Source organism: Coenobita brevimanus, chromosome 58 (genome assembly GCF_032717465.1).
Source record: "Coenobita brevimanus isolate Jiangsu-jjx chromosome 58, ASM3271746v2, whole genome shotgun sequence".
Taxonomy (NCBI): domain Eukaryota; kingdom Metazoa; phylum Arthropoda; class Malacostraca; order Decapoda; family Coenobitidae; genus Coenobita; species Coenobita brevimanus.
The window spans coordinates 1848520-1865473 of NC_137011.1; the positions used below are offsets into that span (position 1 = coordinate 1848520).

Below are 16954 nucleotides of genomic sequence, written 5' to 3' on the forward strand. Positions count from 1 at the left end.
GTAAAAATAAATACTACTACTACTAATAATGAAAATATTTAAGGAAAAACTAAACATGAAAGTGGGAGCCGTCTTAAAGGCTTATCCCACGCCTACTACTGGACTGGAGTAGACTGGCAAAAAGGAAGCACGTGTGGGTGCGTGGCAATACTGTTTTAAAAAACACCATGTTGGGACTAGCGGAGGCTGAAGTAGTAAGTTCCATGATGTATTCCGTCGTGTAGTATGCTGTGCTGAAGTACTCAATAACAGGGATATTGTGTAATGTGTCCTCCCCATCTCCTGAATGGCAGGAATGCATTACCGGAGCATGTACCCTGGTTAATGATTCTTCTATAAGTTCTTTCTAAAACAGGTCAGATAAATGTTCGTGGTCAGAATCAAATTATTATTCTCCCTCAAAGTTTTTTCTGCTGCACTTGATACCTTAAGCAATACTGTATGCTCCAACAGTACTATTTAGTTGCCTAGAAATATAAAAAGGTAATAGAGTGTACGAAATGATGTACAGTACTGATAATTGTAAAAACGACACAAATTCACACTCAAGAATGAACGAGAGATGGGAGCCCCACAAGAGAAGTCTCTTAACCTCCCATGCATTTAAAATAGGTCCTTAAGCTTCAAATAGGTAAGTCAGAGTGGCTAATACACCTGTCCTGTATGAAACAGTATCAGCATTTATTCAGTAGGTGTGGTGGGTGTTAGCATCGATGTGGTGACATGTGGAAGTATGGTATAGGTATGTATATAATATGTAGGACAGCAGAGTCTAATAAGTTGTTAAATGCCTAGGCTATGTTCAGAGTTGGGGAAAGGAAGGCTGAAGTTGCTTCACTCCTTTAGTCCACCATCCTGCTTTGAAGGGGTAGGGAGGAGTCTAGTGTCATTTGTATAACCAGGCAGTAAAGCTTTCTGGTTATATAGGTGCCACCATATGAAGATGTCTCACCCTAGCATGTTGCCATATAGGTAGTCCTTAAGGAGACATAGGACCACCATGTTTTGCAGTTCTGTTTTTTTCCATACCTTAGCTCTTCATGGGATTCCTTAAGAACTTTTTGAGTGTATTTTCAAGTTTCAGTGCTTTTTATTTTATTATTTTTTAAGTGGCAGAATGTGATAAAATCAGTATTTATTTAGATGGATGCCATCTTGTTGTGGTCGAAGACAGGTGAATGCCATTTTTTAATGAAATTACCCTGATCAGTACCTATTTATCCAAACCTGTTTTATGCTGACCTAACCAAATTTATGCTAACCAAACCAGACTTATCCAAATTTAACCTAACCCATCCATTATGTAATCATATTTTCTTTGTTTATGGATTCATTTTATACCCAAAAATGCTCTTCCATACACTTTTGAAAGTCACAGATTCATTTCAAAAGTAGGTGAAAAATTTTGTGAATTTTATAAGAGGTGGTCCTATGTCTCCTTAAGGATTATACCGGTATATCTATCCATTGCTAGATGCCTTAATCCCTTAATGGTGGCCACAGACAGATCGGCTCTATGTTGCCCTGTCCCCTGCTATTTCATAGCCCTTCCCTCCATCTCACACCCCCCTCTCTTGTAGGCTATACCTTGCTACTCCCTCCCTCCACCTCATCCTTGGCCTCCCTCTTCCTTAGTTAAATTAATTTAAGATGTCTATGGGGTAAGTCAGGGAGGTCATGGCTAAGCCAAATAAAATACCGGTAGTCCCTGAGTACCGTACCTGTGCTGGTAACAAACAAACAAAAAAAAAGATATCCTCTGAACTTTTAAGGACAGATTTTGGGAAAAGATAAAGAGATATAAGGAAGGTTGGCATGTCATGGAAGTAATATTTAATGAGAACAGACAAAAAATGTTCATGGTTGTCTTGTCAGGAATGTCCCATGTTCAGTGTTTTAATTATTGTCAATTTACCCTTATGTATTTTAATGTCTTGTGTCAAAACTGAAGTGTACTTCTTGTGTTTCAGGTCACTTCAAAGGGTAAAGATGGTGTTCATATTCCAGGCAAGACCCCCAAGTCAGCAAAAAAGAAGAATTTAGGCCAGAATCCTGGGACAAATGGTGTTCAGACTCCAAGCCAAACTCCGAAGTCAGCAAAAAAGAATAAGAATCTAACCAAGCATCTAAATACAAATGGTGTTCAGGCTCTAAGCAGAACTTCTAAATCAGCAGAGGAGAAGAATAAGGATCCAGCTGAGAGTCCAGGTACAATTGGCATTCAGAATCCAAGCAAGACCCCCAAAACTTCAAAAAAGATGAATAAGGATCAAGGCAAGAGGCTGAGTACTGTGGAAGAGATTGAGAGTTCTGATGTTAAGGCTACAGTAGTTCTTGATGAGTCAGTGGAAATTAACAAACCAGCAACTCCTAAAACTAGTGAGGAAAAGATGGAGAAATCTGACGTTAAAGATACAGCACGCGCAGAAGAGTCAATGGAAGTTGACAAATCAGTGATCCCCAAACCTACAGAAGGATCCCAAACTGAAAATAAAACTGCAGCCCTTGAAAAGTCAATGGATGTGGACTCAGTGACTGACAAAGCTACAGAGGCACTGCAGACTCCCAAGGGTAAAAAGAAAAGAAAAGGGGCAAAGAGGAAGCTAGAGGAGGACACTACATCACCAGCTACCAAAGTACAGGCTATAACCTCACCCTCTGGAATGCCCATCCCAGCTCAAGCAGATGGCAAGGATAAGAAGAGTGAGAATGATGCAGCAGAGCGGCCGTGTATTCCTAACAAGTTTGTAATGTATTTCCGAGGTGGAAGTAGGGTTTCATTGAAAGATCCACATGTTCTTGCTGTCCTGGATGTTTTGTCCCAGGCTGAGTCTGTCCAAGCATACAGGTAAGACGATGATACTGTTGCTATTCATTTTTACCCAGATGCCTTTGACCCATAAGGGGTGCCAACAAACACATTACCTACATGTCGCCCTGTCCCCTGCCATTTGTTTGTCGTTCTTGCAGCTCCTACCCATTTCCTCATATACCTCCTCACTTTATCCCTTCATCTCATCCTCAGTCTTTTCTGTTATATACAAAATTTTGATATTAGAGTAAGTTGTCGTTATTTGTTATCTCTTATTTTTATCCAAGTTCTTATTAATTTAATACTTTCCCGGGCCAGCCTTGCATAACTTACCTACCCAGTTCCTGGATGGGGGGTGAGTTTCCATCGAATCGAAGATTTGTCGCCTATGTTCACAAAGTTATGTTGTGTGTTTGAGCCATGAAAAATTGCTCCAACAAATGACACACCAGTGCGTTATCAGTCCGGAATTGATTGGCTAACAGATGATATGCCGGTGTGTCATCAGCCCAGAATGGTGTTAAAGAATTTCTTATAAATATTCATTTGTTATCTGTAAAGTTAATGAAACAGTTTTCTCTGGTGTACAGTGCCCGTTGTTCCATATGAAAAATATTATGGCATTTTAACAAGGAAACTGATAGGAAAGCAGAGTTGGTTTGGAGGTAAAGGAGGCATAGAGGGACAGTGTAGTTAAACCATCATGTATATGTGGCTGTACAACATGGATACCGAGTAAGAGAAAATGTCAAAATGTCAAAGACTTATGGTAATCAACGAGGTGAGATGAGTGTAAGGCTAGCAGTTATTGTAAGATTTAACTCTCTTGTGTTTCGGACAGCTCTTCTATATTCCACCTAATGCCAAATAATTATTTTCTGCTGTATTTGAGTCATAGGAGACTGAATGTTAAGGGTGAAGGAAATACAGAATACTGGAAAATACCGGTAGTGTGATGTGGAGAGTTTGAGATTTAGGAAACTGGTGACAGTGAGAGAGGAAGATCTGTCATTGTTGTGACCCCACACTCATGAATGTGAACATGGTGGATTGCAGGAGATTAGCCACTTCAGCTGGGTGCAGCTAGGGATTTTTTCTTGAGGTTATGTTGAAGGATTGTCAGTGTTGTGAAAGTAGAGTGTATGAAGTGAGTGTGTTGTGGTGTAAGGTGCTGGTTATGATGAAAATTGTAGATGGCTTTCAGGATGTTGTACCTTTTGTAAGTGCACTGTAGTTGTATACATTAACTTCTAAGATACTGCACTGTACATTACAGACAAGCATAATATGCAAGTTGTTGTGCGTATCATCATCATCATAACCCTGATCTATTCATTTATAAATTTGCTCTTTGTATTTTCAGCAGGTTAATCCGTGTTGGCTGCAGCACTCAAGAAGAGGCAGCAGCACTGAAAAAGAAGCTGGAAAATGATCCAGAACTGAAGAATTACACTCATCGACCTTTTTATCAGAAGTTGGGGAAAAAAATGGGGAAGCGTATGTGAGTACCGGGTACTAAACCCTTGTAGAAGGTTTGATTGCTTATAATGAGGGCTGAATGTAGAGTAGCAATTAGCTATAAGTTAGGGATGTATTTTATTACACACAGCCTGGGAATGTTATGAAATAAGATAAAATAGTGGGGGGGGGGGATGAAAGAAGGTTCAAGTCAACAAAAGGAATTAAAGTGGAGAAGGATGTTGTTTTCATTTTATTCTTGAAGTCAGACATTTTTATTAATCATCATCATCCAGACCTTCTTTCCCACCCTAGGGCAGGTTGAAGAGCAGCAATGTCCAGACAGCCTAAGTTTGCCCAATCCAGTGGGCCATGCTTCCATTTACTCATCATTCAAGCCCACAGAATCCTGGCTCTATTCATCTGTGGATAAACTTTTCAACTGGAGGGGTCATATATAGCTTTTTAATAGACACTTTCATTGCAAGAAGTCTTTCCTAAGTTGGATAAAATTGCCTAGTAATGGGAAAAGTAAACTGAAAATAATCTCTCCTGGACTCATGGGAATAAGTATTGCAGCATCCTGAGAGTTATAGTCTGTTCACCTTACCATGGTAGAGATATTTATCCTTTTGCTGGCTGTTCTTTGTTGCTCTGCAGGTTGTTTCCTGTTGCTCATTGGTAGAATAAGATAGTACTACAGTCCTGCATTTTTTTCATAGCCCTTTTATTTTTTACTGTAGTCTTTTCACCTTAACTCGATCCAGAGTTTTGTCCTTTTGTAGCTTATGTAGTTCAATGGCAGAAAAAGACTACTACTTACATAGCACCTGTTATCAGCACCGCATTCCATTGTTAGTCTCTGTTACAGCACAGCAGTTAAGTGTATGGTTGGCAGTTTTACACCAAGATAAAGTGAACAGACTACAGTATATATCTATTTATTTATTTGTCAACAGTCTGATTTGTATGTTTTAATGTAGTTTTCATGTTCTAGCTTGTATGTGGCTGGCCTTCCTGATGATGCTGCTGTGAGGGATATTGCAAATGATGCCCAAAAAATCTTTAAAACTGTCAAGCATGCCAACACATTTCCCATGATTATCAAGAACCAGACCGTCAGGTAAGGAAAAAACACACACACACACACACACACACACACACACACACACACACACACACACACACACACACACACACACACACACACACACACACACACACACACACACACACACACACACACACACACACACACACACACACACACACACACACACACACACACACACACACACACACACACACACACACACACACACACACACACACACACACACACACACACACACACACACACACACACACACACACACACACACACACACACACACACACACACACACACACACACACACACACACACACACACACACACACACACACACACACACACACACACACACACACACACACACACACACACACACACACACACACACACACACACACACACACACACACACACACACACACACACACACACACACACACACACACACACACACACACACACACACACACACACACACACACACACACACACACACACACACACACACACACACACACACACACACACACACACACACACACACACACACACACACACACACACACACACACACACACACACACACACACACACACACACACACACACACACACACACACACACACACACACACACACACACACACACACACACACACACACACACATATATATATAAATAGATCAGTCCAGTGATCATCATCATTATCTTGACATTCCAGTGTACTATTTTAATACACCTTTTTTTTTATTTTTTTTTATTAGATATTTTTATTACCTTTTTTATTTTTTCCCCAGAATTGGGAGGATTTATTTCCAAAATGAAACAGAGTATTCTGCAGCAGTGAAACGCTCGACGATGCAAATTAAAGGCAAAACAGTCAAGTTAACTGCCTCTAAGGAAGCTGCCCATGCAGCTGTGCTACAGGTATGAACTGGAAGAATTAACTTTCATCATCATCATCATCACCATCACTGTTATCATTGTTATCATCCCAACAGTAGTAGGTGGTGGCTACCATCATCCACTCACATGATGTAGTGCTGTCTACTTCTTCTTTCACCTTTAACATTCTTTTTCTGTGTCTGCCCTCCTCTGTTCCTATTTCTCCCATCTTTCCTGTCCATCCATCCATTATCCAGTCCTACATTCCCCATGAGGAGTGTAGGAGCCTGGGGCTAGGCAAGTTAGTCCTGACATTTAAGGTGAAAGTGATTAGCCTCACTCATCCCTGAGTGGCATTACGTGAGCAATAAACCCCAACCACCCTCTGGATATAAACCTTCACCAGCTCAATCCGATTGGAGCGCCGTAATTACTCACTAAATCACCAGGCGCCAAAATTTGGTTACATGGTTACCACCTAGCACAGTAAATGGTTTCCTGGTGTACAGGAAACCATTTGGCTTGTCACTCGGTGTAGAGTCACCAACAGGCAGAAGGAAGGGGAAAGAATGAAGGAAAGAAAGACAGAAGAGGGAGTGTACAGTCACCCATAGGCAGAAGGACAAGGAAAGAATGAAGGAAAGAAAGACATAAGAGGATGGAAAGAAGGTTGGAGGAGAGGAAAGGGCTGACACCCAAGAGCAGCACTGCATCTTTCGTCACTTTGATTTCTCTTCTTTCCTTTTAAGTTGGCTTCATATTGAGTGACAAGCCTAATGGTTTCCTGTAAGTCAGGAAACCATATACAGTGGTGGGTGGTAACCATACAACCAACTCACATACATTCCCTGTGTGTCAGCAAGTTGATTGGTGGAGGGTTAGCCTAGTGCCCCTCCCCATAAAACATCTGACTCAAAGAAAAATGGGCTCCCCATATGGGATTATGGCATCTGGCTATAGTTAGATAGATCCATTTTGAAAACAAGAAACTGACCAAATACAGATTACTACCAAACTGTATGCCCAGTGAAATATGTCGTACAGTCATTCAGTCATCACACACCTTCAAAATCTTGGCTTCCCATGCCAATCATAAATCATCCACATGTAAATATTTTTGCATTTGTTCTTTAGTTTATATAGTACAGTATTCTTTATTTACTTCCAACATTACTATTCTCTATTTACTCTGAAATTTCACTGATTATATTACCTTTCAAGTGGAGTATATTTATTTACATTTTTCTTTTCTCAGAAATTTCTTTGCTAGGAGATTTCAATGATCACCAGCACCTTTAGCTGTCATATCCATTATCTAATCCACCTGGTGAACAAGCCTGCCTTTTCTATGCTTAATGACATAGAGCAGGCATGTCATATAAACGCCTCTTTTCTATGCTTAATGACATAGAGCAGGCATGTCATATAAACGCCTCTTTTCTATGCTTAATGACATAGAGCAGGCATGTCATATAAACGCCTCTTTTCTATGCTTAATGACATAGAGCAGGCATGTCATATAAACGCCTCTTTTCTATGCTTAATGACATAGAGCAGGCATGTCATATAAACGCCTCTTTTCTATGCTTAATGACATAGAGCAGGCATGTCATATAAACGCCTCTTTTCTATGCTTAATGACATAGAGCAGGCATGTCATATAAACGCCTCTTTTCTATGCTTAATGACAGGGGGGCGCGGTAGCACAGTGGTAGCGTGCCGGACTCGTAATCGGGGGATTGCGAGTTCGAGCCTCGCCCGGTCTGCCGTGCCGGGAGTGGTAGCTAGCTCCTGTAACCCTAGCGGGGCTATATAGTCCAATACAGGGCTTAGCTCGGGGGAACTCCATTTCTCCCATATGCTTAATGACAGAGCAGGCATGTCATAGCTATTATGGGAGAATACCCTGCTGCAAGAAATTTTGGACCTGAAACTTGAAGCATCCTCCACAAATTACCATAACCATTAGTGGTGTTGGAACATTTTACTCTCTTGTTTCAGCATGTCTTTTATATGTACAGTACAACATAGCTGCCTGTTTTGACTTCACTGCTTTTCTTACTCCACTTTATCTTTTAAACTACGATGTCAGGAATCCCTTTGTATTTTTATTTGTGGGTTCTGACAATATTAATCAGCTTAGGTTAGACTTTTAAGACTGGAGGATTTAGGTATAGTCTTAGTACTGTAGTAGTAGTAGTAGTATTAATGTTTGTAGTAGTAGTAGCAGCCCCAGGTTTGTCTGAAATGTGAACCCAGTGGACTGCAGGTTTTAATTGCCCTTGTGCATTCCACCATCCTCCATCTGGGGGATAGGGAGGGAGCTGAGGGACATTTCCATAACCAGACAGATGAGCTGCCCAGTTATATCACTGCCACCACATGAAGGTGTCCCTCTCCACCACCATAGTTTTAACAAACCCCAAAATGCCTTATTAACTTCCTTGTGCACTATGATGCGAAACAAGTCAAAATGGTGTTAGTCTGAAGAGGAACCAGTGATGCATTATGATACATTTGTCAGTGTTGGTCAGAAGGGATGCCAGTTGGGCAATTTTGGACAAAAATATTAAAGTTTTAGCATGAAGTGCATCAATCTTTGGTGTGTCATTGGGGAGGGTGTCTATTTCAAGGCCAACACTCTCACATAGTCTGATTTGGCTTTCAGTGGGGGGGTGGAGGGGGGTGTGCACTCAATTTTTGCTGATTTACTCGAAAACTATTGGTCATATCAAAATTCTGAAGGCACCACATGAAAACTTGTGAAATTCTGCATGCAGTATAGACATATGCTTAGCTCTTTCTTGGTGTGGGCAAAATATTGCGGTAAGGTTTTGGGAAGTTATTTTCGCTGTGGAAACACATTACAGTCACTGCCTTTTGGTACTTTCATTGTACTTTTACTCAGTTTTGTGAGTTTTTAGTAGCTTATTGTATAGTATAAACATAAACAAATGTGAAGGTATACAATTTATACCAATATAACTAATTTCTTGGGCAAATAAAATTCATGGGAATGTTTTCCTTTGTGCTTGAGTCCAGGCTGCCCTCGCAGCACTTTCTCTGATCATGTCACACAAACTTACAGAAAACTCTAGGTGCATGAAGGGGTTAATAGAGTAGTGTTGTAGTGAGAACAAATAAGACATCACCTGGATTCAAGGGTTACACATATGACAGGCGTACCGGTAGTTCATATAGGTTACTTTAATTCTTGGAGTGCAAGTCATAACTCAGGATGTTCCAAACAAATGTAGCACATTTCACGGGATAAATTTTTGTTTCTGAATCCTGATGCTTCATTTTTGCAGGGTAAGAAAAAGGGTAAGAAGAATAAAAAGGGTAAAGCTGGAGCAGACATTTCAGAGGCAAAAATAGGTAAGACAGTGAAGGAAGAAGCAGCAGTTAAAGTGGAAGATAAGTCAAAGAGGAGAAAGAAAAATAAGAAAAAAAACAAAGGTGAAGAAAAGGAGATGCCCTGTGAACAAACTGATGGCCAGACAGTGCAGACCCTCACTAAGAAAGCAGAAGACAAGGTGAAGGTAAATGAAAATGTCACTGAAAATATTGTCTTTGGTTCAGTGCAAAGTGCAGCAAAGACAGGAAAGGCTAAGAAGAAGAAGAAGAAGAAGAAACAGAAGCAGAACCAGAGCCAGTAGGACTGATGATGAAGATGTAGTGTAGGGTGCTGGTGCTGATGATACTGTTACCTGTTTAGACCTGTAACTGAAATAAGGACCTAGTTTGTAAAGTTGGTGGTGGTGTGTTGCAGTCTTGGGGTATTAATTCATTTGGGTGCTTGACAGCCATTCATACTGGAGGAAGATGGCATTGCCAGTGAATATACAAGTTAGAACAGTCATTCTGTACCCAGTTTCAGTAATGTTCATTTATATATATTTATATATTTTTTTTAATGCTGAGTTAAGTTCTTGATAGCAGAAGAATTGTTAAGTACATTGAATGTTGTTGGGAACTTTATTAACTTCACAATCCAGTGTTTTTGATCTCGTCACTGTGGATTTGTCTCATGTATTTTATCCCTGCTACTACCAGAGTTTTCCAGATTAGGAGAGCACCTTAGTTGTGAAGGCTTTATCTAACCCTTTAAGTTCAGATAATCTCTCCTAAGTCAAATAAAATAATCTTGAGGTAGCAAGAATAAACTTAAGAATGTCATCTGGTAGAAGTAGTTAACATGCCTTTAATATGACTAGAGTTGTATGGTCTAAGGACAAGTGCAAGTGCTGCTACTGTATATGGAGACATGCTGAATTAGTTGATATTGTAGTTGTACTGACCTTAACATAAAAGCCACAGGGTATCTTTATGCAAGTCAAGATATAACACTTTGAAAGAAGAGATGACAGGTGTTTCATAATTGGTGTACAGTCAAGAAATATACGTTTTCTTACAATTTCAGTGTGTTTACAGTACAGTATTCTGCATGAAGGAGTGTCTGTTAAACTATATCAGAGGGCCATATTTGGACAGAAGCATATAAAAATTTACTCATCAAAGGGAAGTTAGGGCACAGAAGGCAGTGTGAAGTATCAGAGATAAAGTATAGCAGACTAGTCTGATGATGATATCCATGACTCAACTGTATGCTGTTGGAGGGGAGAATTGTGGGTGTTGGAAGCAATTGGCTTGATAGTTGTAAAGCAACATTATTAAACCATCAGTTTATTACCATATATGTTGAGCCAATGTTATTACTCTGTTAAGATGGCAATTTCTTTGCTGAATAATATTAATTACTAAATGTCCTTTATGAGATGGAAAGAAACCATGAACTCAAAATCCTGAGTATAATAAATTTTAAGTTATTAAAAACAGTTTGATTAGCAGATATAGGTATTGGTCTGATAACTCTGGATGTGTACTCCAGCATATTTGTCCTAATATGATATGAAACTGAACACATACCTGCTGTAACTGTGAGCTTTTACTGTAAAATACATTGGTTCCCAGTGATGTAAAGCCTCAAACAGCCCAGCGTGGGTCCTGGCTGGGTCGTATAATTTGTTCGCTATGCCGTGATTCCTCCGCAGCAAATGTCAGCAAGTTTGTTTCCAGTGATACCCTTGGTCCTATTAGGCTGGCAAGAATTACCATTGGTGTTGCAAACAGTATCACTACTCTCAGATGTTCATACTTCATTTTTTGTGCATGACTTTCATTCCATTAACCATTTTATGATTGATACCTTCTGAGCATCCAACAGTGTACATTATAAAGTTCTACAAATCAGAATTAAACACGTCTGCTTTTGCAACATAAAAATGATGTGCAAAATAAAAAACTTGCTGTGAATAATTTATTAACAGGTTTTTGGCTATGCAATAACCTGTTTTCCCCTTGTAAAGAGGTTAAGAAAGCAACTTTGGAAGCAGGCAGGGACCTCTGTACTTCCATCAAGCATAAGCTCACGGAAATGTAACATTATACAGGATGAGTCATATACTGTGCCCTTCAGTTCTGTGTGTTGTGGGGACAGCTCAGAGTGCTGGCTTGGGGATTACGTCAGGAAGCTAGTCAGCAACCACACAGTCAAGAGACATAAAAAAATACACACTATTCAGCAGAAAATTGGTTTTGAAAATGAGGAAATAATGCAGGGTAGACACAAGGAATGCTAACTGAGACATCCCCACAATGCTTAAGGACTGGAACACTTAATATATGGACTGCCCTGTACGTGGACACTAAAAATCCACTAACCTGAGAGGATGTAACCTTTGCATTCATCAGCAACAGCCTTGACAAAAGACCCATCAGGATGTAGTCAACCCCTCCGTGGCCCCAGCCAGGTGGGGCCATTGCCATCTGATACAGAATATTAACCCATTTAATTTGATGATGGTAGGGAAGGTATATTGAAGAATTATTAAGGAGAAAGTAATAGAGGTATCGGAAGGTCCTAGTGAGTGATGAACAGGGTGACTTTAGGGGTGGCAGAGGATATGTGGAGCAAATATTTGCAGTAAGACATGGTGGAGAAGGCTTGTGAGAAGGAATATAAGGTGTTTATGGCATTCATGGAAGTGGAAAAAGCATACAACAAAGTAGACAGAGAAGGATTGGAAGGTTTTGCACACGTATGGTGTAGATGGTAAGCTGCTAGGTGCCGTGAGGAGTTTTTATGATGGTAGAGAGGCATGTGTAAGGGTAAATGGGCATCTAAGTGAATGTTCACGATCATTGTGGACATGCGACAAAGATGTGTGGTGTCCCCATGGTTGTTCAATATATATAAGGATGGGGTGATGAGAGAAGTAAAAACATGTGTAACGAAGAGAGGGATGACGTTGGTATTAATGGTGATGGATGGAATATCTCAAATTTGATGTATGCTGATTGTGGTAAGTGGGGGTGCTCACCATCCACTCACTTGGTGTAGTGCTGCTCTCGAGTGTCTGCCCTTTCCTCTCCTCCCTCCATTCCTTCCTTCCTTTTCCGCCTTTCTTTACTTCATTCTTTCCACGTCCTTTGCCCTACGGGTGACTTGACACTCCCTCTTTTGTCATTCTGTCCTTCATTCTTTCCTTTTCCTTCTGCCTGTGGGTGACTCAACACTGAGTGACAAGCCAAATGGTTTCCTGTACACCAGGAAACCATTTACTATGCTGGGGGGTAACCATATAACTAAATTATGGCGCCTTGTGGTTTAGTGGATAATTATGGCGCTCCAATCGGATTGAGTTGGTGGAGGTTTTTATCCAAGGGGTGTTGGGGTTATTGCTCATGTAATGCCACTCAGGGATGAGTGAGGCTGGTCACTCATCTTAAATGTCAGGACCAACTTGCCTAGACCCTGGCTCCTGTGCTCCTCATGGGGCAATGTAGGATTGGATGATGGGTGGATGGATGGATGTTGCATGCTGATGCTTTAGTACTACTTGCAAGTACCGGACAAGAACTTGATAGACTAGTGCAGAGTTTTGCTGATGTCTGTGAGAGTTGTGCCTTGAAAGTAAATGTAGAAAAGAGAAAAGTGATGGTCATTGAGAGAGAAGGTGACTCCCAGTGTGATGTCACAGTGAATGGAGAGACTGGAATTGGTGAGAGAGGTCAAATACTTGGGTACAGTGATAAAAAAAAAGAGAGGAAAATGTGCAAAAGAAGTGGAAAGAGTGACACAAGAAAGGAAAGTAGCTGATGCTATGAAGGCCTTGATAAGAAACAGAGGCTTGAGGGTTGCAGCTGTACGAGGCTTACATGAAGGAGTGTAAGTGCCAACTTTAACATATGGATGTGAAACTATGATGTGACATGAAAATGTAAAGTCAAGAGAGAGCAGTGGAGATGGGACTGCTGAGGAATGTATGTGTAGTACAGAGAGTGGATAGGATACAAAATAATGTGATTCATGAAAGATGCGATGCAAAGTGAGGAAGTCTGTGGACACCAGGATCAAAGAGAGTGTACTGAGATGGTATGGTCATGTGGAGAGAATGGATAACAAAAGAGTAGTGAAAAAAAGTATATTTGAGAGAATTTGAAGGAGGGAGGAGGCAAGGTAGGCCAAGGAGATGATGAAGGGATATGGTGGACGAGTGTGTGAAGAAGAGAGGTATGGAAGTTGGTGAGGCCAGGAGAATGACAAGTGCTTGAACAGGGATTTGGCACCCCTTTTTAACATGACAGCATCCAAATTTACTCTCTCGGATACCTAAAAGTAGGAGTTGGACTACAAGAGACCAGGTAATTGCAGGTGTTGCTAGGTGTGAGAGGTATCCCGTCAGGTGTGCGTTCTCGAGAGAGGTGCAGGTCCCTGGTCAAGTGGTGGATCGTCCGGCGTGGACTGAGGGGTGACGTTGAGGGAGGCCCTTCTCTGGTAGGGCCTCTGTGCGTTTGGCGGCCCTCAGGACCGGGGTCGAATAGCCTCGGTGCGTGTGGCGGCCCTCAGGACTGGGGCCGAATAGGCCGAGCAGGTGCGCTGTCTCTGCGCCAGCCCTTGGAGGAGGAGGACAGCTTGCTGGTTGGTCTGGGTAGGTCTCTGCCTGGGGTCCTGGATGCATCCCTCGGTGGCCGGGAGCTGCGCTCTCGCCAGCATTGAGAGGCTGTCAGGGGCTGCCTGCAGTGTCTCGTCCTTGGGGAGTCTGGCAGCAGTTGGTAACACTGCAGGGCGCCTGCTGTAGTGAGCACACTCCCAGGCTCACAATGGTGCCACTCCAGACACTTTCCAACAGGGATCCGCTGGGGAGCAAGCTCTGCCCCTTGGGGTGTGGGGGGAGTGAGAGGGGCATTCTACTTGGCTTCTGGAGGAGTGAGGCGAGCAAGGGATGCTACCCTCGAAGGGAGCCTCAGGGGTGGCAGATGAGGGAAGTACAGTGGACGTTCCCTCCCGACGAGGACGATGGGCATCATCGGGGTCCTGCTTGGGTCTGTAGGTAAGGGAAGTAAGATGGATGTTCCCTCCCTGGCAAGCATGATGGGCGTTGCCACAGTCCTACTGGGGACTGTGAGAGCACAAGTCCCACCCTGATCCTGGTGAGTGCCGGTCCAGCTGGAGAGTAGTGTGGTGGGGTGGCATACTTCCTACTGGCTCCGTTGAGGGGAAGAGGGGCGCATGGTGGCACGGGACGTAGGCCCGTCTAGCTTGGGCCCTTTACGCGCCTCTCTGTGGTCTCTCCCTGGGGTGGGTATTTGTCATCCCATCCGCGCGCCTCTCTGTGGTCTCCACTTGGGGTGGGTATTTCAGTAATAGTAGTATAGTGGTTATAATAGTAGTACTGTAGTAGTATAGCAGTTGTAATAGTAGTAGTAGTATAGTGGTTGTAACTGTAATAGTAGTAGTAGTAGTAGTTGTTGTAGCAGCAGCCTTAAGGAAGAAAGTATTTTTTTTGACCGTATTATGCTAAGTATTACATTATTATATACAATAAAAAAATAAGCATTTTGTACATGCTTCTATGAAAAGTGCACAATTATATGAATACTGCAAGACTGATCGCGAATATTCTTAGACTGCGAGACTGATCAAGAATATTCCAACCGGATCGCTGCTATGCGAACGACTCCGGTACATAACAATAGACTTGGTGCTGCGCCCAAGGTGGGATGTTCCCATGTTAAAATTTAAGTGGTTGCTTAAGTGACTGCCTGAATCCGATCACAAGCAACATACTAGTCGGATATTTGGTGATCAAGCTTAACGTAGCAAAATAAAGTGAGAGCCGGAGGTGGCTTAGTAAATAAGGTAGGTAATGTATTTTTTTCTTCCACCTTTCTCAGAGCTGTGTTATTTTGTACTTGTTAATTTATGTAAGAAGTAGAGAGGTTGGAGTGTTGGAGTTTGTGGCCGTCACCGAATATGAATACACATTCCGATCCATGGTTTTACTGTTGGTAAAGATGTAGTGAGAAACAGGTAGGCCTATGATCATTTTGCTTCCCCGCGCGTCTTTTTGACTGATGTTGCCTGCTGGGGATGGGGGTTAGAAGGTGGATGGGTAACTGCGACAAATTATCTTTACGACTACGAAGATAAATCCTTCAGGAAATAGTTTAAATGTACTGTATATTCCCATTTTCCTTATTTTTATGCTTTGAAGATGTGCACCCATAAACTGCACAGCATACCATCATTCTAGCTTGGAACGAAAAGTCAGAGGAGCTGAGGAACTAGACCCAAACGGAGTCTAAGTCTAACTGACCCATAGCCTTACTGGAGTGGTGAGCTTAGGTTCTGCATGATGTCACGCGCAGAATGGTCCCATTTTGGTCAGTTTGCAGTTTGGACAACCATGGAATTTTGAAATTTTCTTTTGACAGTATACACTCTCTCCTTCTGATGCTGTTTTTACTAAATACTTAATTGTTACAAAGGCACTTTTTAGTACTAAGTAGATAAGGAGTAGGGGTTGGGTGGGGGGAGCATGGCAGAAATGGTTTATTCCAGTTCTTGTCTCGCATCTTTCAGTGCATTTAACTTGACCTAACCTAATTTAATCTAACTTAAATTAACCTAACCTAACCTAATTTAATGTAGTGTTATATAGATTCAATAACAGATGGAACCACAAGTTGAACAACCCCCACCTGCTCTCCTTATCTTCTTAGTACCATACTAAAAAGTACATTTACAATGATTAAGTACAGTATTTAGTTAAAAATTGCAGTAGAAGGTGAATGTGTATACAGTCAAAAGGAAATTTCAAGATTCCATGGTTGTACAAAGCTGCAAATTGTCCCTCAGTTTCAGCCAGAAGTGATCAGGCTTAGTAGAGTATCTCACTAGACCTTGCTGTTGGTAACACCTCTAAGCTGTATGGACAATATTATCGTTAGCACATACCACCTAGATGCCCAAGTCAAGTGCAGATCAGTTTATGTAAATTAAAGTTTTATATCCCATAATTAGGTACAATCTTTAGAATGCATTAGCAGCCAAAAGTAAGTGATAAAAAACAAATTTGGTGTGGAGGGGTTATGTACCATACTGTACACCTAGTAAATGAGGGTGGGGATTCCCCATCTCCAATGAGAGCTCTGTCTGCTGTCGTATCAAAGTTACATTAAAATATGGGTAGGCTAGGTTTGGTGTGATTAAGTTAAATGGATTTGCTTACCTGTAGCTTCCCTCCAACTTACTGATGTTCAATTGGTATATAAAAGAAGGTAGTTTTCCTGTAACATACCTGTGCATAAATAGCAAAAATGAATATGGTGAATAATTA

General features: G+C 41.5%; 1 protein-coding gene across 1 annotated transcript; it reads left to right on the forward strand.

Annotated features, from left to right (window-relative positions):
* The first annotated feature begins 538 nt into the window (after positions 1-538).
* On the forward strand, positions 539-11525 carry LOC145402616 (uncharacterized). The gene is made up of 7 exons (XM_080274609.1): positions 539-631; positions 1971-2848; positions 4176-4313; positions 5268-5393; positions 6182-6311; positions 9581-9728; positions 9806-11525. Exons 2-7 carry the CDS (start codon positions 2259-2261, stop codon positions 9817-9819), a joined length of 1146 nt encoding a protein of 381 aa, XP_080130735.1. The 5' UTR covers positions 539-631; positions 1971-2258; the 3' UTR covers positions 9820-11525.
* The last annotated feature ends 5429 nt before the right edge of the window (positions 11526-16954 follow it).